The following is a 25,310-nucleotide window of genomic DNA, read 5'->3' as shown; positions in this document are numbered from 1 at the left end:
AGTTTCAAAGCTGACAAGAAATGGAGACCTTTCTGTTCCTTGCTGCATAGCTGTAACTTTGCTACAAAAAAAAGAAGCATTGAGCATGTTACAAAAGACACACATGAAGCAAAAACCTTGGCTTTCTGCAATCAGGTGAAGAGTTGCAAAAAGCATCTGCAGATTAGAGTATAAAAGTGTCTGTTTTTGTGAGTGAAACTCAATCCAAAAGTACAATTGTTAGGGTTGTTATACTAGTCCTGTTCACACAGAACACATTCTTGCATTAAAAAAACAGCTAGATGGAAAAAAGCTAAAATACTTTAAACTAATATTACCAAGATGTGATGTCAAAGACGTAAGAACACATCCTGTGCGAACATTGTCTTGCAAACTAGTTACAAGAAACCTGCCTGCCAAAATAAGAAAACACGCCGTGTGACCTTTCACCCCAGGTGTTTAAAATCAGTTTTATTATGGCAGCAGCAAACTCATGCGAACATGCACAGCTTGACTTATTTGCTTAAAAGGCCAGATTCTCTCTGACCTTTTGTAAGCCCAAATGTCATACCCAGATAAAACTGTCCTCTCTTGCCTGGATGGAAAGACAGTATACTTAGGAAGAAATGTTGGAAATAACAGTACTATTTGTTTGCCTGCTGTATTTGTACAAATACACATATTTTTAATATCAAGATGCAAGATATTTCCATTCAAAAGTCTAGGGTCAGTAAAAAAAAAAAAAAAAAGAAATTAAAGCTTTTCTTTCAGCAAGAATGCATGAAATTAATAATAACAACAAGTAAAACATGCATAATATGAAATGAAAAGTTGTTTCAAATAAATAATGCTCCTTTGAATCTTCTATTCATCAAAGAATCCTGTCGAAATCTTACCGACCCTTAACTTTTGAACGGTAGCGTACACCCACTTAAACTCTGACTCATACAACTCAAATGGAAACTGAGAGCTCCTTCAGAAGAGCATTCATTAATTAATAATCATTATATCTAATTAGGAAGAGCTGAGCGGTTTTATGCAGGCCAGAAGATATTTTTAGACTCTTATTTATGGGATAACGTATAGTCAGCCAGTTATTACCTCAAAATAAGCACCGACAAGGTAAACGAGACTCTGAAGGGGCTTATTTTGCATGGGTAACCGACTGACTGTATATTATCCCACCTAAAACACAGCTACTTAAACCAAATAAATATATAATTATACATGAAACATTGATTTGAGATGAAATTATTTTATTATGGAAGAAGACAGAGACTGCGGAGTGAAACTAGCACAGGTTTTAAATTATATGCCACATAATTACGCAAGTAAATTAGATAGTTTGGAGGCATTATATAACAACATTTGAATAATTTTGTTTTAGTTTTGCCTAACTAGTCGTCCTATCCGTGTTACTCTCAATCAAAGCAATTTTAAAGCCATACGGACCTTTTACCAGTATTCTATATGGGTGCTATGCACTAAGCACTACTAATAAGTGAACTTACTTTGCTGCGTCTCTCAAATCGACGACACTTCTGATTTTACCGTGTCCATCCTTGAAGCTTGTTTTGTTGGCAACAGTTAATGTTCCGTTTCTGGTGATGAAATCAGGAAAGCACCTCTGGAGAACTGATGGAACAGCAAAGAAGAACGTAAAAATTGAAATCCCAATTAATTTAGAAGTATTTAGAAGCTGTTGAGGACATGTTTTGTGTCTGTCTGCTCGTTTATCTTCAAGGTCTAAATTCCTGAGAGGTGATAAGCAGCAGCTATCCGAGGGTTTGTTATCATTCTGTGCCTCCTCTGCTGATATTGAGAGGATGCAGTGACCTTCACAGCCTTGGCAGAGACTTCTTCTCTTTTTCTATATCTAATATAATTCACAATGTTTACATTAAAGCACAAATGATGGCTTCAAAGCGATCTAGTGGCCTGAACTGAAACTCACGATCTCCTGATATTCAAGTAAAATCTTTTATTTGTATATTTTAGATATTTTGTATATTACACATAAACAAGTTCTAACATGAATTAAATTGAACTTACTTATACCTATAAACATTGCCATTTCTTTGTCTAGATACTCGCTCATTCCTTAAACTTCTAAATATATTATTAACGTTGGCGTGCATATACATTTAAAAAAAAATTTGGCACTAAGACAGGCAATTATAAGGAAAAATACCAGCACAGAAAGCATTGTTTGGACTATAAATTCCTCACAAAATAAAAACTTACATGGTCTACTTGGCACAATCATTGAGGGACAATCTTCATCCTGAAGCACCAGAGAAACCGACTGTCAAATGAGAAAGAAAAAAATAAAATACATTTAAAAAAAAAAAAAAAAAAATATTCATGCTGCTCTCTACAGTATTACAGTTACCATGTGCGCTTCTAAATGTGCATGTGTGAGAATGTGTGAAAATCCAGTGACTAAGCAGAATCAGACCATTGATGGTTTGCGTTGGTACATTTATGCATTGACACGCAAAGAAATGTGGGTGCCTGCTGTTGTGTACAAGTGTGACATATCGGCCGGCTAAGATGAACCATCGTCACCAAAAATGCTCATGTATCTGACAATAACTGGCATAAAATACCTGTTAGACATAAAAGGGTTCCCGCTTTTAATTTACGAATTTCTATGAATTTTCAAGTAGTTTGTGATTACTGGATAACGATTATTCTATTAACTATTAATATATTGTTTCATATTTAATTAATTATTAAATCAATGAGTTAAAAAACTATTTATTCATTTATGAGCCGGCCCAACAAATTAAAAAAATAACCATCTTCAAGAAAGATTTGCTTACAAATAAGACATTCACTTTACTTTTAAATTTACTTTTAAGATGGTATTTATTTACGTGACTTTTCCAGAACTAGAAAATAAAATTGTACAAATTCACGGCTATGGAAACCCTGTTTCAAGGGTTTTCAGACTTCGTTGTGCATGTGATGATCACTGAATTTTTACAAAGTTTTGGTTCTTGCAGATACTCTCTAGTTTCCACATGGCACCTTATCAGGATTGTTGAAGCTCGGCTTGCAGAATTGCTTGTAGTAATCCCAGTAGCTCTTATTGCGTCTATAGTTTAATTGCATGTCGATGTATGTGGCAAATCTGTCTGGGCACTTGGATACACACAGCTGGGGTGAATAAGAGAGAAAGAGAGGCATCAGTTACAAAACAAGCCAGTGCTAAACACAGAACATTCCAGCTTCGAGAGAATGACAGATGGTTTGCAAATAGTGCATGTATTACCTGAGTTGTAGGGCACTGGAGGTTAATGAGGACTGTAGGATTGGCACATTGCAAAATATTGAAGTAAAATAATATGGCTTTATTTCTGTGGGGGAGAAACAGAAGGTGTTTCAATCCACCTTTGAAACATAAAAATCTAATAAATAAATCAATCTCATACTTAATATATTAAGTATGAGATTACTTGTAAATATTTTATGCAATTTATTAATTAAGGTATAACACCATTAACACCTCAGTTTGTCTCTGGCTCATACTCACGCATTCGGAGTACCCTGCTGCCCACAGAACTGCCCATAGCTGTCTGTCGGGTAGACCACTTTCCGGGCATCCCCATGCATCCAAGCTTAAAAAACATAGCACAAGTCATGTCATCTGAATCATGTTTCTCAAATAAGTTTACCAGACATGCAATTCAACTTTCATGCATTTCAAAGACCTGCTGTAATTAAAAAAAGAAAAAAAAAAATCTTATTATGCACCAGCAACCCTCAGTATTTATGGCAACACTGAAACTACACCCACTGTTCCTGCTTAGAAGGAACAGGCAGAAGCAAAGAGAACAAACATGTACAGATGCATGAAAAACAAACTAAAAATAAAGTGAAACCTCTTTATTTAATTCGGAGCATAAGAGGCTCTTTATGTAATTGAATACGAGTGATTTGAGTCCAGGGAGAATCGAACACACTACAGCTCTGTGGAGAAGGATTCTGCCTGATGATGATTTAATTTTCTCCACTCAAGTCTGCATTGAAAAGTGAATTTGAGCTTCAAGGGTCAAAGAATTTCACCCTGATCCTTAAATGGTCACATGAGTTGTCAGTGCACTTCAAAGGGCAACAGAAAAGCCAGTCGTATTAATTTAGCCTTGTCAGGAATAAACCGATAAGGCCAGAGCAGATGAGGAATAAAAAGCACTGTGGGAGAAACGGTGAGCCTTACACTACACAGACCCAATATGCATAGTTGGTACAGTTTATATAATATAAATTAAATTTAAAATTAATATTTTAAACTATGTAATTTACTCCGGTGATGGCAAATCCGAATTTTATGCAGCCATTTCTCCAATCTGTCATTATATGTCATACTATCTTTCAGATATCATTCAAATTTGTTTTTAAAATTAGATCCTAGAACTTTTTGGGGGGCGAATTTATTTATATTTATAACAATCCCAGGCAGCATGTTTCCAACAGAGACAGATCCAACAGTCGGCAAGCTGTGAGTCTCCCAGAAACGGCACAAGAGAAGAGCCTGTGACGGTTTTAACCACAGACTCCACATTTAAACCACAAATGATGTAACCGATCAAATGTCACAGTGAATGAATGGGTTCGTGTGAGTCCTCTTGCTTTTTTGAGAATGGACTAAATGACTGTCCTTATAAAAACAGCCACATACGGTGAGGGGAGTGTAACTGAACATAACAACACTGCATTAGGCTGCGGTTTATGACTGACGCTCCCCCGCCGCTTCTGTTTGGCTGCTTAATAGTGCTGGATTCATGAGCAGCATTACGCAACCCTCTCTGCTGAAGCACACGTTAATGAGTGTAACTCACCAACTGTTCCCAGAATGATGTAACCGAGGATGACGATGACAAAGATCACACAGCAAAGCACGTCTGTGCAGCCCCTGCAGTGGGAATGTGAGAAAAGAGAATGTAAGGGAGAGGATGTGAGCGCTAAATGAATAAATCACACTACATTCATAATGGCGTTTCAGTAAGTACATGAATAAGTTAATGAATTACATATTACTAATTAATCAAATGTTGTCAAATAAAACTTTGTGAACTCTAAATATAGAAATAAAATAAAATTATCCACTATCACAGTGTGTTAAAACACACACACACACATATACTGTATTTGTGATCATTTTTCCCTGCTGACTGTAACCCCATTAGAACAGTCCTGTGACCCATTTTTGGGTGCCAATCTACTAGCTGAAACCAACTAAATAGCAGCTTTACAGACAGAGGAAATCAGGCTGAGGTCAGAACAGGGCAGGGCAACAGAAAAGATTAACAGATGTGCTTCATCCTCATTTCCATATTATTCATCCAAAGTTGTATGCAAGTAGCACAGGTACTTAGTATTTAGTTACTGTTTACTAAATACTAAAACTATTAAAAACTGACATCATTAAATTAAATGAAATATATATTATATACTGTATATAAACAATGGCGTTCAAAAGTTTGGGATCAGTACAATGCTTTTTAAGCTTTATTTAAACTTTTTATTCACCAAAGAATCAAAGAAAAAGTATCACAGGTTCCAAAAAATAGTTTCAGTTTCAACACTGATAATAAATCAGCATATTAAAGTGGATCATGTGACACTGAAGACTGGTGACACTGAAGTAGTTGGTAATGACAGTGCTGTGTCACAGAAATACATTTTATAATATATTTTAAAAGTATATTAAATTAGGAAGCTAATATTACAAGTTGCAATAATATATTTTCACAATATAACAGTTATTTTCTGTATTTAAAAAAAAATAGTACTGATCCAAAACTTTTGAAAGGCGGTGTAAATATGAGATGAATAAAAGTGAAAAATGTTGCATTGACAACTACCTGAAATAAAAGTGGTAAAAAAATGAATAAATAAAAAAGGAAAAACTGAAAATATAAAAATAAACTCTAATTACAAACATTTATAAATACTATTACGGTAAAAAAAAAAAAAAAAAAAAAGGAAAAACTAAAATTATACTGGCAGTCCATCCTAAGTTATAATACACTAAAAATACTAAGCTAGAAATGCCCAGATGATATACTCTATTTAAAAGTACTTAAATGCACGGATGAACATCTGAAAGTAGTTTTAAAAAAAGAACTCGGAAGCTAGGAACAATAAACTTTAAAAAAAATGAGTTAGTTAGATGGTAACAAGACACAAGCCAGGAGGTCTGTAGCAATGAGACACAACTGTATATTGTGGTAACGTGTTCTAATCATACTAAACATTCATAAGTATATACTTGTAGTGCAGACAGAGTGTATGTATGCTTATTGGGACATAGCCATACAGTTCAATAGGACATTAAACTTCAGTCTTGTGCAGTTCTGACTGCACTAATCTAAATCTGGCTAACCCCCAGCATACAGCAGCTTTGAGTGGACAGCTAATGTGGAGGACAGTAGAAATGAGTGACGTGTCTGATGTGTAAACTACAAACACAAGAGCTACAAACCCACAGTGTCATCTGTAACAGCGTTCACTGAGCTATATTTAAATTCTGCTCAACACAGATGGGGAGTGGGTGGTTGCGTTGGGCCAATTTCCCACAAAGGTGCGGATTTGACATGTTACTGGGAGTCAGTGACATTCAATGCAATACAGCTTGGGTGATATTTATGGAGATACAGTGTTAATGGACTGGTGGAAAAGTAGCCAACAAACAAACAAAACAAAAAAACTTATTTACAGGTATGGTTATTCTGTTTTTGAAAATACAAACTATGACTGAGGAACAGACCAAAATTTGTAGTAAAAAGCTGCAACCAGATCATTAAGTCAAAAGGGTTAAATGGGTCATATGATGTCATTTCAATTTTTCTTTCTCTTTGGAGTGTTACAAGCCCTTGGTACATAAAGAAGATCTGTAAAGTTGCAAAGACTAAAGTCTCAAATCCAAGGAGATACTCTATATCAAACATAAGACTCTGCTTTGACAGTAACTAATACTGTGACACATTACTTTTTAAATAAATTAACTCCGTTACCACATTTTTGGCTGAAGTGTAGCCTACAGCCTAACCTGTTTGCAGCAGCGACGCATTGTAGGATTGGTGGATGCCAACCACTGTAAACACGAAGACGCACCGTGGGCGTGTTTCTGTTTATTCAAGTATGCACGGCAGTCATTGCGAGTCAAGGCGAGAGCAAAACGAGTGTCTCAAATTGGACATATGCTCATTATTTCTTGTTAGTTGAACACAGATACAAAAACCTTTTAGTCAAATGTAAGCTGTCTTTCTGGTTCGAATGTTCTATCTACCACAAATTTCCAATCCGTGCACTCAAATTTTGTAAGGCATCACGATGCCGGTGCAACTTCGTGATGTCTATCAGCAATCGGCGATGGACGATGGCATCATCTATCGGCCCAACCCTATAGGAGAGGAGGTTATTTTGACTTTGCTATGACAATCTGGTGCTTCTGAATCAGCTCTGAAGTATGTTTTGTTATTAGTTTAAGTATTTGCTATTGAATGTACAAATGCAGAATTTTGCGCATCGCACGTGTGTGTGTGCGCGTGTGTGAGAGAGAGATGGTCAAACAGTGGAGTCAGCTGTCTTAAACCGTGGCTTGTGTACTGCAAAGAAATACGAGCTTCATCACTGTGTCTGTCACGCGACTCTGTTCCCATTTCGGGCTGGAACTGAGGGTAAAACTAATGACATTATTAACTGTCTTTACATTTATTTTGGAAGATGAAGCTCCTGATTATGGAAAGGGCCGTTACATTTCCGAGTGCTTGCAGTGATCGTCCAATCACAATGCACTGGGTCAGTTGGCCAATCAGAGCAGACTACTCTTGTTGGAAGGAGGGACTTTGTAGAAAACAATGCGTTTGAGAGAGGCGGGGCATAGAGGACCTACAATAATGTACAGTATTTGAAAATAATGTGTTTTTTGAACATTAAAGCATGTCAACATATTCGGTTTACAAAATACTGTAAAAAATTATGATCTTTAAAAAGCATCAAATGACCCCTTAAAGTCTAAAAACTGGACCAACTTCTAATTTGTGAACAAATAGTTCACAGGTTTATTGAATAATTAATTGGAAAGATTGATCTGTTCACAAATTGCACTGATCCAGTTCTTAATAATCAGTTCACGTCATTTAGAAGATTTTCAGATGTTCTAGGACTTCATATGAAGTCGTATGGACTTTAATGGTGCGTTCTATAGTTAGACATGATGTGATCACTATAAACTGCTGTTGTATAGAAAATGTCTGAGTGAAGAAAATGTTCCTATTGTGCTCCAAGAAAAAATACAACTAAAAATAATTTAATCTCTTCTATAAATCATAGTCCTAGGTTTAATAAACAACAAACAACTAAAAAAACTTTATCAATTTATTACTGAGCCACTATGATAACTGGGTCAGCTGTGACGTGGACTGTGGCATCTCATTACAGCAAACATAGCACAGCGAAGTACTGCATGCTGTGCTAACCCAACAGAGATGTTAAGTGTTTTACATCAGCCAACCCTAATTAGCAGTAGCTGGGCCTTATAAATACGGTAAAAGCAAAGGAAAGCCCTATTAGAAACACGCTGGGTTGCAAGCTGTGACGGCCACTCTCTATTGAGAGCAACAAAAATACATTAAAAACCCATGGCTTGTTGTCCAATAATAGCAGAATTACCTCACAATCTGCTGAATCCTATTGAGTTTGAATGTTAATGAGGAAAAGCTCTGGACATGTGAGCAACAGTAATTGATTTCTCTGCTCCTGTGGGGTGAAAGCTGTGCTGTCCGCTATCACTGCGAACTAACCATTGATCCACCAGCAGCTCTGGATCAGAGCGAGAAACAGGCCAGCGGAGTGACAGGTCCATGAATAAAGTCAATATTTTTATCAATAACAGACACAAGCAAATCAGGACAAATCAAAAGACAATTCTATGAAGGTGCGTTTCTGGCCTAGCTGTAGTTTTGGGGGAATTATATAACATTTTTTTAAAGGGTCTAAAAAGTAGAGAGGAATAAAAATAAATAAATAAATATTGTCAGAAGTAAATATTTAATATTCATCTTTTCTTAATTCATTTCTACTTTTTAGACCCCTCCAAGAATATTTATATTTTTAATATATATATTTCATTTTATAAAATATATAAATGTTTATAAAATATAATTTTTTTGTTGGACATTAAATTAGACATGTAGGATTTTAGACCTACAAATAATTGTATTTTTAATGTCAGCAGTAACTGAAAATCAAATTTAAGATAGCTAATACAATCCTAATTAATAGCTCAAATGAGTTAATACGTATTCCTCTCACCAGTTCAAATGTAGTCAGTTTATTTATTTACATTTTTAATTTAGTGATTTTAACTTTTAAATTAGTGTTTTTAATGCTTTAAAGAGCAACTTTAGATTTTAACGTTTTAATGTTGTACTAATAATCATAAAAGGTACATCATTCATGAAACCCAAGAAAGTCTGCACGGCAAGAAACTGCCGATCAACTGAATGCACAAGTAGCAACCGTTTAAAAATGTGATCATTTTAAAACAATTTCATTAAATCTTGGGCACAATACATTAAATAGATGGTTGTAGTCTACATTTTTTATTTATTTGATTTATTATTTAAGTTGCATTTTCTGAGTACTTTCATTATTGAACTGATAATAAGGTGAAATTATTATGTGAGAGAGACAGTGGAAACATCCATGCATTCCTATTGGTCAGCATTAGAGGAGCTCAGTTTAGCCTGCCAGTTAGCCTACCCTGGACCAGTGCTGCAATTCCCAAAAGCAATGTAAGCTTAAGTACATCACAGACTTCCTAAAACCAACCAGCTTACGATGTTTTTGGAAAATGCAGCCCAGGTTATATTCCAAGCAGAAGTTTCCAGAGTGACTGAGCTTGAGCTATGGGAAATTTGCTTCATGGAATAAATCAAGTGACAATAAGTCAGACTAACTGCAGTCTAATGATATAAGACTGGCTAATTTGGTGAACTTGTTTTATGAAACAGTCCCCAGATGTTAAGTTGTAAGCTTAGTCAATAGTACTTAGAACTGGCTTTATTTAAAACAATGGGAAGTTAGAATTTTCTTCATTTATAACAATAGGAAGTTTCCTTTTAGATATATAAACATTTTTCGCTCATTGAAAATCAAATGTATAAATTGTGTCATGTAAATTTTATAATTATATATATATATATATATATATATATATATATATATATTTTTTTTTTTAGACATAATATTCAAATAGAATACCAATAATAATGCTAATAATAATGCTAATAATAATAATAATAATAATAATAATATGTATACGTGTATATCATGTGATACATGTGGCTCCAAATGAACAAAATATCACAAGGAAGTAAGATTTACTCTACCTGTTGTGAACAGGTCCTCTGAATGTGGGGTCAAACTTGTGTGGCTCCCCTGTAATGCAAGAACAAAGTGTCAAAATCACATTTAAACCTAAGAATTTGATCTATTCTTGTTAGGAGCCATGTTAGTAGATTTTCTCATAAGCGGCAGATCAAGTCAAAGAGCAAACAAACTAACTGATTTCTGAAAAAGCCCACAATGAAACAATGCAAAACGATGTCACCACCATGTTGAGTAAACAAAGAAATCGATCAAGTAGGTCTGAACAGCCTCATAACAAAGAGCAAAGGCAAAGCACAGGCAAACAAAGGAATGTACCTGCCACAGTTCAAAACACACTGGGTAATTTTGACATCAAGCTCACAGAGTGACATTTCCCCTCGTCAAAGTATTTACAATAAGTTCCTACCCAATTCTGCTTTGTAGTAACCTCCTTTTGGTCCGGTCATGTTCACTGCTCTCTGAATGAAGACACTGTGTGTTTTTATAATGTTGCTCTGCGTGTGTCACTTCCTATGAGGTGCTATCTTCTCGCCTTTCTCCCATCGGTTAATCATTACACACAAAGGCGTGTTTGCGAGAGGAGGTGGAAGAGAAATCAGCCTGGTGGGCGTTTGCGTCGCTTCCATCTGCCTCGCTCTCTCACTATCCACTCTCCACTCTTTCCTTATCCTCCCTCTCTCTCTCTCGCCCGCTCACAAAGGAAACAGAACTGGTGTCTCGCGGCTCAGATTGGTAGCATCCACTGACACACCAAACACAATGAGACAACAGCAATGCAGCCACCTGCTCAAAGCTTTGCACGCAAACACACACAAACTTAGAAAGTGCTGTTTGTATGTGGTTTAACATACAATCACTTTTCATCTCAGTGGAATTAACATCCCAATGTGCTACTAACACAATTACTAGATGAAATCCTTACATTTAAACGGACAGACTCACTGTCTGGTATCAAATTTTGACAGAACAGGACCAATACGTAGGTCTGCTAGGATCTGTGCCAGTGTATCTGAACAAGCTGAGCAGACGGATATCAGCTGTCACATATGATGATTGCTGCCTAGGTGGCCCAAGTTTGAAGATCAGGCAGTGAAGCCATCCTGGAAAGAAAAAAAAACCATCTTAGCTGGTTTAAACTGGTTTTCAGATGACTTTAGATCCCCAAAACCCATATAAAACCAGCCATCAGACAACCCTGACTAGGCTGGGAGAAGTAGCTAAGACTAACAAGCAGTCTTAGGTAGAATTAAGCAGTTTTTTTATGTTCCACTGCAGCTTTATGATATCATGATGCCATATGTATAAGGCCATCTGATTTCATATGCTCTTAAGTCCCCAAAACCCCTATAAAACCAGCTAACAGACAACTCTGACCAAGATATGGGAACCTGGCAAACCATCTTAGACTGGTTAAAGCAGTTTTTAAAGACAATGCAGCTTTATGATGCAATCATGATGATGTCCTGTTTATGATTGCATCAGAAGGCCGATATGAAGAGTGTGAATGGCATATTCTCTAAAGCAGGCCTGGAACTAACAATCACATTGCAATTTTGTTTAATCGGTGATATGAATGGCAAATAAATGGTTGATACAAAACAACCAAACATATGTCTTCTATACATTGTTTAAAAAAAAATTATAAATGTGTGCAAAAAATTGCTTTCAAAAACATTCAAATTGACTATTTCTGTATTAAAATATTCTACAGTTCATTTTCCTTATAGACATAAATGGGTAACTATAAGGTTTGTTCTCCATACAAGTGGGTTGGGCTTCGTGATAAAAAAAAAACCCAATTGCAAAAACATTCTGGACCTCTTGACCTTGGCAAAGGAGAAGAAAGGAAAACTACACACAAGATTTTGGATGAGCTCCAATAAGCAGTAGTCAGCCCTGCTTCTCAGTCTCTATTATCATGAGGGCTGAACTACATCCTGAGCTGTAAACAATGTGAATTTAATGAATGTCCACTCCTTTCAAACTACTCTGGGAAGAAATAGTGGAGTAAAAACAATGTTTCCTCAGAAACTGCTAGTAAATCTCACAAATAATTCATCATCAAGCAATAACACATCGGACTAAACTGAAAATAATATTTTCTTGTAAATGTACGCCAGTAATTGATCTAATTAAAGGGTTAAAGAATAAATAAATACATCAGAAAACATGCAGGTAGGTTGACCTAGGCTATCTAAGAGAAATAAAACACCACCGAAATAAAAAATAAAACACAGAATTGTCTCTATTCTATACTAATTCATATTAAAGCTAAACTAAAGTTATTCAGTCAAAAGCTGAGTGATTTTATTACGGTCACTTTAAGACCTAAGGTACGGATCCAATTTACTTACATGCAAAACGGACCGTGTTTATGTGAAAACTAGCCAAGCTAGGCATTTTGATGTGTGTAACTGACAGTTTAAGTGCAATAAACAACAAAAAGATCCTCAATTCAGCATTTATATGCTGTTTAATGGGTGCTTTGTTTGTGACCTGAAAGAACAGCATGCGAGAACCGAATTGAGTTATCTTTCATGTGTTACTGTGCTTGAACAGTTTACAATCACTTGAAAGTTTAAAATGACAAGGCTTATAAATGCAAGCCAAGGATAAACTTTCATGTCATTGCATCATTGCAACTTTACAACAGCATAACTGCAATAGAGATGTTATCCAACATTTCTACCATTTGACAAACTGATACGGATTTCTCCTGTTTACTGCCCTACACAATAGTGACCACAGTTACACTTACAGTCAAAGAAATTATGAGCCTCAGAGAAAAGAGTATTTTACAAAAGAAAACAGTTATATACAGAAGAAAAAGAACAAGAGACAAGAAGGATAAAGAGACATAAATAATACTGGCAGACATGAGATTAAAAAGAGAGAGAGAGAGAGAAAAGAAGAACTGATAAGACACTGTGGTCAGGCGACAGCAGACAAACAGGTCAGGACATCTGGAAAATGCCCCTGAGGTATTATGGGAATAACAATGTTATCATTACCTTGTCCTGTCCCATTTGAATATATGTTTCTGAAGGATACTCATTAACACCTCCTCGGTGGCTGCCACATGCTTTTAATATGCCCCTCAACTACAAAACACTATCAATAGGGATAATGGAATGGAATAATGAATAATGCTCTCAAAATGAAAGTTTGCTTAAAATTTACTCACCCTTAGGCCAACCATGATGAAGAAACTAGGAAAGTTGCTGGGATGGTTTGAGGGCAATATGATGGTTTTTAATACTGGACAATAAAAATGTCTCCACAATTTGCTTTTGGAGAAATATCATAGTATTGTGTTAAAGCGCATATTCTATCAGTTGCAGTTGTGGCGCCTCTGGGTCAATATACTGTACAATGTGACATACATTCACATTAGGGCCTGACCGATATGTTTTTTGGGGGGCCGATGCCAACACCGATATTAGGGAGAATAAAAGACACATATTCTTTATGTGTAGGCTATATTATAGTACAGTATAGTCAAAAGTTTGGACACACTTCCCATTCGTTTGTCCAAAGTTTTGACTGGTACTGTACATAGAATACAATATATAGCCTACATAAACAGAATATATATATACACACATAAATACATTTTTAGCAAATGATAACTCAAATGTGGTGATCAAACACTTATAATGATGCAACAAACATAGGCCTATGTAGTGAAGGCAGGGTATTTAAAAATTTAACAATAAACTTTATTATTCAAAATGAGTCTGACAACAGTGCACTCAACAGTAAACTTCACTTCACTTATTATAAATAACTTAAATAACACAACAAAATATAAAAAAAAAAACTTGAACTAAGAAATTAAATGAGGTAACTGTGTGGCAAGTAAGCTACTGCTAAACCAACACGGTAGGTTTATGTAGGAACACATGTAAACATATAAAATGAAAAAGTAATAATTATATTTTTTCACACAAACTGTGTTGTGTATTTTCTGGTAATCAAATGAAAATGCACAACATTCATATTTAAATCATCTTTTTGCAATTTAATATTCGCAGACACGGTATATCGGTATATATGAGGCATCAGTTTGCTGCATCCAGTGTAGACAGCAACACTGATTATAATGGGTTCTGTTCAGTACCGGACACACGAGCACCACAACAAAATACAATAAAATGATTCTAGTATTCTTAATAGTATTTTGTAGTGGTGTGGGCGGTATAAACAAATAGCCTCTAACGTCACTGAATCTGCGGTTAAAAATCATGCAAAACTAAGAGTTAGAATCATTGTAATGTGATGATCAAATATAGATGTGGGTGGGTGGATAATTTGAAGCAGTGTTCTCAGGGTGAAGTTTGAGCTCATCCGTGCTTTTATACACTACACTGACCTAGGACACTGCACTTATTCACAATCACAGAAGTACATTATTTGCTTTAAAACCTCGCCGGCTAAACATTTAATATGCTTGTATGCACTTTTCCTGTGCGTACACCTGAAGACCATGCACACTAAAAGCCTTTCAAATATAGCCTAATTACTGAATGAAGTTATGTATAACATTTGATTGTGCTAATACTGTCAAAAGGTTTACATATAAACACAGTTGCTTATGTCTAGAGTAAAAGTAAACAATTGAGAGATATGCTGCCGACTGTCATTAAAGGGATAGTTCACCCAAAAATGATAATTCTGTCATTATTTAACTTTTCTTAAGCTTTTTTGTTATTCAGATATGTTGTTATTCAGAGTATTTCTGTTTGTTAACCAAAGAAGATTACATTTTTTGTAAAATGTTTAAGTATTAGTTGTTTTAAAGCTAAAAAGGCGAAACTATTCTATGTTTGACTCAAATTGAAAGAATAAAGAATTACATTTCTATTAAGGTTTATATGGATTTTAAGATGTAGCCAAATTAGCAATTTGAATAATTACGTTTATTTATTGGGTAACTAAGCTTTTCAGACAGAATAATTAAATAATTTAAACAAAATATTATGTAATTAGTCATAGTAATTAATTACTTTTTGAAAGTCATAAACCCAACACTGGTGCCCACTTAATTTAATATAACGTTCAACGGAAAACAGAAACTCATTCATGTTTAAAAGAACCTGAGAGTGAGTAAATTATGCTATAAAAACAAAACACTATGACAGACAGATGACAGAATTTTCTTTTTTGGATGAACTTTTCTTTTAACATTAATAAAACAACAAAACACAAATAGAAAAACAATTCACTGCTCTTGACTGAGAACTTGGTTGCTTTCACTAGAATAAATGTGCAATTGATGTATATAGGGGTTACCTTTTATATTTGTTAATTCAATACTGCTAAATTCACTTACTGTACCTGAAAAATAAAGCACTGTTGGTTTTATTTGTATTATTTTTATTTGTAATGTGTATGTTTGTTCTTATTTTTTAATAACAAAGACAAAATAATGACAAAGATTTGTATCTTTGCTCATTTTGGCCTAAATATCTGCCGTTCTTTTCTATTTTATACTTTGTTACCTTGAAAGGCTTTGTTTTTAAAAAAAGGGAAATTATTTTGGCTGTTCTGCCCAGACTACTTGCAAAATAGTAAAATCAACAGGACAAAAAAACGTGATAAAATTGTGAATAGTGATATTTCTGAAATAAAAAATGTGATGTGATATTTTTGCCATGTCACCCACCCTTAGTTTGATTTATTTAAGAGAACAAATGAAAGCGTTATATGAAATAACAGCTCAAGTAACAAACAAAACTAACAAGCAAAGACTAAAGAACAGATTTACTGGTCTTGCCTAACCACTGAATACAAAAAACATACAAATCCTTCAAGCAGTCAATATAAAAAGAACTATATTTCCCCTAAGATGCGATTTGACTTCAATGAAAAGAGTGGCAATAAAGTTGCCTCGCTAACAGGCCGTCTCCAGAGACACCTCTTACATCACAGCGGCCCTAGACAGCAGATCAACGGCTTATCCCCACTTCTCCATCTCATTTATAATCTGTCCGACATTTAACAGACTGAGTGGTTCGTCAGTTTGCATGGTTTAATTGCATCAGCTGAACCGTAGCTAAGGAACAGCTGGTGTCAATCCTTTCCAGGTAAACTAAATTACCACCAAGCGAGACAGGCACAGTTTCCTCAGTGACACTAATTTCAACGGTGACACCTTCTTTAATTACAAACATCCTTCCTGCACCATTTAGCATTTTGGTAATTAAGACTGACATCTATGTAAATGGTACATTTTCAGTTTAAACAGTGTCATGTCATCTAAATAACAAATATATATATATATATATATATATATATATATATATATATATATATATATATATATATATATAGCACACAAAGAAATTAATACTTTATCTCAGCAAGAATGCATTCAATGGATCAAAAATAAGTAGTTAAACATTTACGATGTTAGGCAAAAACTTTTTTTATATATATATATATATATATATAAATGCTGTTCTTTTGAACTTTCTATTCATATTAAGATGTACCACAGTTTCCACAAAAATGTATTCAATATTCATTCGAATAAGAAGTGTTTCTTGAGCACCAAATTATGAAATATTAGAATGATTCCTGAAGAATCATGTGCCATTGAAGTCTAAAACAATGATTGCTGAAAAAAGAGGCTTTGTGATCACAGAAACAAACAGTTATTTTACATTATACTAATATTCCACAAAATCACATGATTGTTTGCATATTTTTGACCACATAAATGCAGCCTTGGAGAGCATAAGATACTTGTTTCCAAAACATACAAAAAAACTGACACTGAAATTTTGGACTGTAGTAGTATAAATAAATTATAAATAAGTGTCAAAAAATAAACAAATCAAATATATAAACCAAACGTACTCCCTTGTAGTTCAATCATGCTGAATATTGTTCCACAGCAAGTCCTATTGAGCTCCAGTCAAAATCCTCTGAGGTCTTCTTTTTGAAGTCACATTTCCCAAAACATCAACTCTGACGAGATTTATTCTGTTTTCCCCCACTCTCCCCTTTTTTACTGCTGATATGAATACATTAGAATGAATTGGCACAGAAGGCGACTGTCATTCTGTAGAAAGCTCAAGCCAAATGTGCCATGGTTGTTGACTTCAGATGTAGCAGGGTACAGGAATTCCTTCCTTGAACTGCTTCTGGAAGTCTCATCTCCCCCGCTATACCGCTTTTACTCATAATCTGGTTCCACTAAGCTTTTTTCCATGCACACACATGAGTTCACACACTGAGAGCAGTGTCTTGCAGGCCTTGCTGTATAACACAAGCCTCTTTCACGGTTTCTCCATAAGGAACAGCCTGGGAAGGCACGCAGGTGCAGACAGCATGGGTTTGGTCGAATGGAAACTCTGTGTTGTTACTTTTTTCTTCATCCTACCAGAACATTGAGTTCCCACCCCGTGGCATTAAGTCACAAACAAGTCCCTAAAATATGCTGCATATCAATCGTGACCTCAATCGAAACGGCTGGGAGTCGAATTAAATTAAGTAAAGCTATTCAATCAATACACAAATAGATAAATAAATATCAAAATAGTTTTTATTACAGAATAACAGAATCCACTCAGAAAAATTGAATTTATTGTATAACGCAGAATTGTCATGGCATTTGCCATATTTGGGATTAATAAATCAAAAGTTGGTCAGTACACAGTACACTCAATATGTGATATAGACTATAGTAAATATTAAGCTGCAAAAATATATTCAGTATGAATCTAAAATTTAACTTGTAAATAAAATTAGAAAATAAAATTATACAATTATATTATGTATTTTACATAACTTCTTATATTTATAGGTCCTATACAATATAATTAGTTTAGAATATTTATAAAGAAAATAATAGACATTAAAAAGGAACTAATTACATTTATTTCTCAAATTACTTTTTATGATCTGTAGACACCATCAAACACATCAGTCATATTCTCATGCTGCAGATGTACTTGGATGTCATTACAGATATAAGCCAGATGACTGAGTGACAGACAGCGAGACACGTAAACCGTCAGGGACAGATGGACAGGCGAAGTGAAGACAGTGACAGACAGAGCAGATTGGTGAAGTGGGAAACTCTCTCCCTTTAGACTCCTGTTTTGCTGAGTCAAGCCAAAAAAACTGTTATATCTGGTATATGCTCATATAAGAGGCTTGGAGCTCAAACGCTTTACTTTCATGTGGCTGCTTCATTACTACATCTAATCAAAGAGCTGTTCTTAATTTATCACCACACTGGTCTTTCAATTGACGCCTGTTACTTAATGACAACAGAGACAGCACTTTAGCTGTTTCTATCATGCTAATTTATTGTGTGATAATGGCATTTGATATAGATGAATTTCACTTTAGGTTACTTAGTTGCATTTCTTGGCACCATTATTTAACACTACAGCTACTAAAGAGAAGGTGAAAGTCACATGGCCATTTGTTCACAAGGCAAAATGCAAAAGTATATCAAAATCTTTCACACATTAAATCACTGTTGTATTGCTCAGCTCCTATCTGAACATAAAAATCCTGCCAGTGCCTGCTGAAATGAGTGAAACTGCTTTGATATCTCTCAAGGACACCAGCTTTAGCTTTGAGCACCAGGCAGACAGCATAGACATTGACAGTGTGAGTGTGAATATGACTCCTGGATACTGCAATGTGATTTGCATCTTTAGAACCAAAGGCATCATGCAGCTTTTTTTTTAAGGTAGCACCAATTGCAGTCCTGGCTCAGTTCATTCCCTAGACAAAATAAAGCAAAAATTGAATAAACGAACAAAGCTATCTAATAAATAAACACACTGATAAATATTAATACAAAATAAATACACTTTTGTCCAGCCAGGTCACATTTATACAACGCTATACAATGGTGGTTGTTTCAAAGCAGTGACAGATTTATAAACAGGAAAATATCATGTTGTAACAATCATCAGTTATGAAATGACTTCAGTTTTGGCTGTTAAGAAGTCAACAGTGTGATTATTCAACTCAATTTAGTTCATTGTTGTTTTAATTCAGTTCAGATACTGTGTCGGTGTTGCGAAATTCATCATTATGAAATGTGTTTACATTATTTGTGTGTGTGTGTGTGTGTGTGTGTGTGTGTGTGTATGTGTGTGTGTGTGTATGTGTGTGTGTATGTGTGTGTCAAATGAGCAGCTCTAGTTCATTTTGTTCCGGAGATGAAACATGACCAAAAAACAAAACAAAACAAAATACACAATTTTGGTTGATGGGTTTTGATGGATCAATATGTGTAAGGTGTACTGGTGTTACATCAAATCCTGACATAAATAATTTTCCATTAGCTCTCTTACCTTCATGTTGATCTAATCCTAAATGACTTTCTATCTTCTATAGTAAAAAAAAAAAAAAAACATATTCTGAAGACTTTGGTCTTTCTTTCCATGCAATTACAATGAATGGGGACTGAAGCTTTCAAGCTTCAAAAAGGAAGCTTGGTGATTTCATAAAATCACTATAAAAGTATCAGAGGTGGTCTATCTACTTGCACTATATTTTGAGTGTTTTGAACCCGTATGATAGAGAGAAACAGACTGAAGTAAGTGCCACTCAATTAGACTGACATGAACGATTTCTGCAACAGCATTTTAGAAAAAACTTTTAACCTACAAATCAAAGATACAGTTTTTGGAAACTGCATTCAAATTAAACAAAACCAGACAAGATGCTTTGCGTAAGTCTTTCATTCAGGCCCAGTGATGCTGTCCATTAATTTAACCTATACAACTTCCTAGTCGTTTACAAAAGCACTGGAAAAAGAGATGACACCCATCATGAACTATTCATCCTTTAGCGTGGCATTTGAGTAGAATCTGTTATTGTTAATGTCCCAGGCGCACAGTAGAGAGCTCATTCTGAACACTATGGCATGTGCCACTGAGAGCTGCTTTGTACCACAGGCAGTGGACATGAAAGAGAATCTTCTGTGTCAAACTCTTATAAGAGATAAAGAGAGACTATCTGGTCCCACATGAATGCACTGACTGTCCTCTCTATTAGCTACATAATTCCAGGCATCTTTAATGTACCTCTTGCAGCAAGATCAGAAGCAGGAGTATAATTTGCTCTCTGTCCTTAAGGGAAGATCGTCCTGTTGAGGAACTGTTAATAAGATCCTTCCACGTCCAGAGGGAGGCTTGTTAAAATTTACATCCGCATCGGGCTGGGAACTCAATGCAATTCAGCTTCTCTACTTCTTGCCGAGAGCTTGAAAGGCAAAATTGCTCAATCTTTTTAACCAGCATTTTCTTTTGATGGCAAAATATGCTGGCTATAAATAATTTATTACAAGATAAGAAAATAAGAACATCAAAAATGGAGTTAGATATTCTTCATGTATAGAGGAGCATCTGAAGACCTGTACTTTTGAGCTATGGCTGTATTGAGAATTAAGACTTACATTTTAAGTGCATTTCTCACACAAAGCTATTGCACGAGATGTGGGCAATAATGAACAAATCATATCATAGTGGACAATCCATATTATAAGATGACTTGTTCTTTTTTCACTTCTACAAAAAACTACATTTCACATTTTTACAGTAAAATTGAAATGTAAAGTTAAATCTATTCATTTCCCATGTATATAGAAAGAAAACTTACGGTTTAACATACCATTACAGTTTGTACAGTAGCATTTTTACAGTTAAAATGATCTTTCCAGTGTTTTTTTACATATATTGTTACTGCATGCCTTCATTTTACTAAAAAAATGCACTGCTCTAAGATTTAAATATCTATATTTATAGAAGAATTAAAAATGATACTGGTTTGGAACAATGTGAGGGTAAGTAAATTTTGGCAGAATTTTAATTTTTGGGTAAACCATTGCTTTAAGAGAAAGAGAGATCCTATTCTTTTTAATTTATTCTAGAGAGTCTGTATCTCTGACTTTCATATTCTTTCACTCTCAGCAGCAGTTCTGGATTGCATTTGAGATCAGACAGAATAGCAGACCCAAACACAGGTCAGAACGAGCTCCGCCCCCTTTCAAACGCTCCACTCTCCCAGACATTTTAAACCTCACAGTTCCACTTCAAATGAACTGCGAAGACAGACCGCTTCCTTTGTAAGTCATCTCAGTACAGCACTCCCACTGCCATGATACCATCCAGACAAGAACAACAGCAACAAAAACATACCAACGTCTGTTTCAAATTTGGAAAGGAACCAGATGCCAGATTGATGCTCTGAAAAAAAACACGAGCTATACCTCGAAACAACCATATGCTTCTACATCATATGCGACAGTTTTTTTCCTTGATTTTGGTCTCTCTCCACAGACTGTTTCCCAATCCAGCTGACAATAGCTGTGATTGACAGGTGGCTCGTGGGAACTTAACAATACATGAAGCCAAGGCCAAAGAGCTTGACCCTGCCTAAACGAGACAGAGAAACAGCTGCTCCCTGCACTATTTACGTGACAAAGAAAACTTTGTTCTTTGACACTCCAACAGCACTGCCATGGTGAGCCATCTAGGCAGTAAAAAAAGAAATTCAGATGCAGTATATCACATGATAATAATTACAACTCTATTTAGATGGTTATGCTGAATGGCTGTGGGTGCGTAGGCGTACCAGATGCATCCCTTTGGCATGATTATGTGTTATAATTAGACAGATTGCCTCTGAAAAATATTTAGTGTAGTCGTGTTAAATGGCTAGAAGGGTCTGTGAGTGCTCTGCTCCAGCTCATAGGGGACTGTGAATGATTAGTTTCCAGAACAATGCAAAAGGCCTATGATGACTCTGGAGGAATGTGAAGTAGACTACAGACTGACTGCATTCCTAATGTTCTCAACATTGTGTTCTAGATCGACTAAATTTTTAATTTGGTTTACACTTAAGTTGCTTTTAATGATTTGTATAACACAGTGGTTCTGGACTGTATATTTGACACTTGTTGGACTGCATGCATTACATTTGTTTAGTCATTTTGGTTGTTTTGGTCATCGTTTCGGTCTCGAACAGATTCTTGAATTCTGTTTAAACTAATGTATTGTAGGTGGTTTGCGCTTCAAATTTCACCACCACAAGTGATTGAGAAGGTTGCATTATATAACAAAGTAGAGCAGTATTCAACTTCATGCAAATGAGCGGCAACATATGTAATGCAGCGACTACCAAAGTGGAGTGCAGACAGTGCAAAAGCCTTGAAACCAACAGCGACTTTGCAACCTTCAGCAATTTTATCGCCGTCATATTATACAGACATACTTTGATGAAAGACTACACACTCTGGCATTTAATAATGATCAAAACAACATTGAGATGCTGTGCAAGTTTTCCCATCCCATTGTACAAAGTCACATGACTTTTTTGATAAGCATGGTGGAATTTATTTGGTAAATGTGTTTCCATCATAGTTTATATGCACTTTTTCTTATCAGATAAAATTTTATCCTACTCAATTGTGCGCAAAAGGTTTTTTTTTTTTTTTAATGAGTATTTTTATAATTTCTTCCATCCAGCGTTTTTTATCCGCTATTCCAAAATGGGCACAAAACTAGGTAGATGGAAACATAGCTACTGTGATCAGGTGATCACGGTGTCAGTCATGAGGGCCCACCCACTCCATGAAGAAAAATGGTTGTATGCTCGTTTACAAGGATGATAATTATAACAATAACTAACATTTTAGTAATTATTCTAAATCTCTAAGAATGGGGAAGACTACATCATAGCTATAAAACGATAACGACACAGATAATTAATATTGTTGGAATTACTTTCAGGACAATTTTTCCAACTTATAACGATAACATTGAAAGCCAACCAGAATCCATCAGACTTTAAAGAATTCAAGCATTTAAAGCAGCAGAACAAACAGTAATATGATGGGAAAACGGCAGCGGTCATGAAGAGGAGACCCATTACATGTAGATTAAAACCAATGTATAAAACACTGTTTACACGTATAACTAGGCCTATGACTATAACTACATCGTTTTAATAATTGTTCTTCTTCATATAATTGGAAACACGTTCAGAACGATTTTTTTTCCTATCTTCAACCTACAGCATTAAAAGCGTTAGTTAACGTTATAGTTATCGTGCTTGGTGTTACGGTTTTAATATATCCTCATTTCATGTGAGAATAGAATCATTTATCATATTTATCAAAGGTGCCGTTAATTTTGATGTGTACAATCCATTATTACGTGTACAATACATAATTAAAAAATAAAAAAATAATAATAAAAAAAAATAATCGAGTGTGCCTTTAAAAACTATGTTTAAACTAAACAACAGTGTAAGGTCTGCCTGCCCGAATAGGCTGGTTATGTACTGTTACAGTACCATTTAATGAGGACTTAACCCAGGACAAAGACACAAAACCCTCTCAATATTAAAGAGCTTGCGTAATAAACTCTATATATGTTTTCGATTTTTTCAATTTTTGCTCTTTTTGGACGCTTTCCAGTTAACTTCTGTGACGTAACAATCAAATCCTTTCCGAATTACAAAAACACCGCATCTGAATCTACGCCTTTTGTGCACTTAATCCAGTTTTGCAAAAACAAAGCAATCAGGATGAAAACATATCAGTGGATCTATCGTTCTGCACAAAGGTCCTTGAAATATTTACTGCGCGAGAAAACAGCCAAACACTTACAGTAATGTATCGGGTTGACACCAGCAGCGCTGGCTCAGTTCCCTTTGTCAGTGGTCTTACTGCAAAAACTTGATGTGATTCACAGGCTGCTTACCATAGTATGAAGGGGGAATTGCACTTTTCCTTGCCATTGCACCTCCGACGAGCGTTCCTCGTGTGTCTTTAGTTTATGTGATTGCATATGAAGCTGTGGACGTGAATAGCGTCTCTCGCGCTCGTCCACATATAAAACGCGAACCTGTGATTTTGCTGGGCCACGCCGTGCCGCGTCACTGTGTTTACAGCGCCATCAGCCGTGTGAGACACTGCGCACAAAGAGGCGGTCCATTCTATGAATAACGTCTCAATTGTCCAATCGCAGACTGTCATCAGCTTCCAAAAGCCAATCCAAATGCAGGAGGCGGGACTTATCGTTCTACTTGTGGGAAAATAAAAGGAATCTCACAGACAGGCACAGGGAAAACACTCACTTCAGTGAACACAAGAGATTGAAAGAATTCAGTTGAAAACAATGTTTCAGTGTTTTGAAGTTCCTATGTGCCTACACTGACTGTGAGTATTTATACACGGTATGGCCTCATGGAAACCATTGGCGACCATGGAACTAAATATAAATCGTGTAGTAGTATCTAGTAGTGAAATGTTATCCTAGTGAGGAAGTTCAAATTAAAATTATATTTCAGTTTCTTTCTTAGTGGGCTATATTTAGTTTTTAGTTTTTTTTTTTTTTTAGTTTTTTCAACTCGCCATCACGGAATGGGGAAGTTAAGCAATAAAATTAATAAAACCATTTAGTCTACATGACATTTGTATGATACTTCCCATTAATCAATGCAGTTTTTGCACAGTGATATGATATGCGAATGGAATCTAGTACTACACTACCTTCTGATTCTATTACTGAATGTACTTTCCATGTAATCACCACAATAGGTTTTGTGTCACCCTTAAAGACTACTAGCTACATTTATTTAAGATAAGAAATTGACTGTATAAGGAACTCACTTGATTACACATATCACATCTTGAAAAATAAAATAAATGAAATAAAACTGAAAAGGAGAATCATTCTCAAGCTTTGGAAATGCATGCAATTAATTAACTGTGGAATGGACGGACGATACCCTGATTCTGCCCATGTTTATATTTCACCGCCTGATGGCAGTAATGTGTTTGTGATAGATGTAAACTGATGACCGTGCCAGTGGTTTTCAATTCTGATGTTCTAAAACAGGTGTTAAATAAGGAAGACATACTAAATATGTGAAAAGGTTTTATTTTG

The 25,310-nt window shown here is 35.4% G+C and overlaps 1 protein-coding gene across 7 annotated transcripts in view; it reads right to left on the bottom strand.

Annotated features, from left to right (window-relative positions):
* The window catches only part of slc44a5b (solute carrier family 44 member 5b), a 36,495-nt gene extending 12,171 nt beyond the window's left edge, over positions 1–24,324 (bottom strand). The window contains exons 1-9 of one of the 7 annotated variants that reach the window (XM_052564146.1): positions 24,123–24,324; positions 10,383–10,431; positions 4,824–4,897; positions 3,518–3,602; positions 3,257–3,341; positions 3,013–3,141; positions 2,224–2,284; positions 1,491–1,614; positions 29–61 (exon numbers count right to left, since the gene is read on the bottom strand). In XM_052564146.1, the coding sequence (XP_052420106.1) occupies positions 29–61; positions 1,491–1,614; positions 2,224–2,284; positions 3,013–3,141; positions 3,257–3,341; positions 3,518–3,602; positions 4,824–4,897; positions 10,383–10,431; positions 24,123–24,159 (677 nt within the window). In that variant the 5' untranslated portion in view covers positions 24,160–24,324. Of the gene's footprint in view, positions 1–28; positions 62–1,490; positions 1,615–2,223; positions 2,285–3,012; positions 3,142–3,256; positions 3,342–3,517; positions 3,603–4,823; positions 4,898–10,382; positions 10,432–10,789; positions 11,018–17,244; positions 17,633–24,122 lie in introns of those variants that run through there. The other 6 variants (XM_052564147.1, XM_052564145.1, XM_052564150.1 and 3 more) reach the window with 6 other exon arrangements.
* Positions 24,325–25,310: the final 986 nt, after the last annotated feature.

The sequence above is a fragment of the Carassius gibelio genome, chromosome B8, assembly GCF_023724105.1.
Source record: "Carassius gibelio isolate Cgi1373 ecotype wild population from Czech Republic chromosome B8, carGib1.2-hapl.c, whole genome shotgun sequence".
NCBI classification, from domain to species: Eukaryota; Metazoa; Chordata; class Actinopteri; order Cypriniformes; family Cyprinidae; genus Carassius; species Carassius gibelio.
Note: the sequence above shows the minus strand (reverse complement) of the source record. Positions and strands in the feature narration are given on the sequence as shown.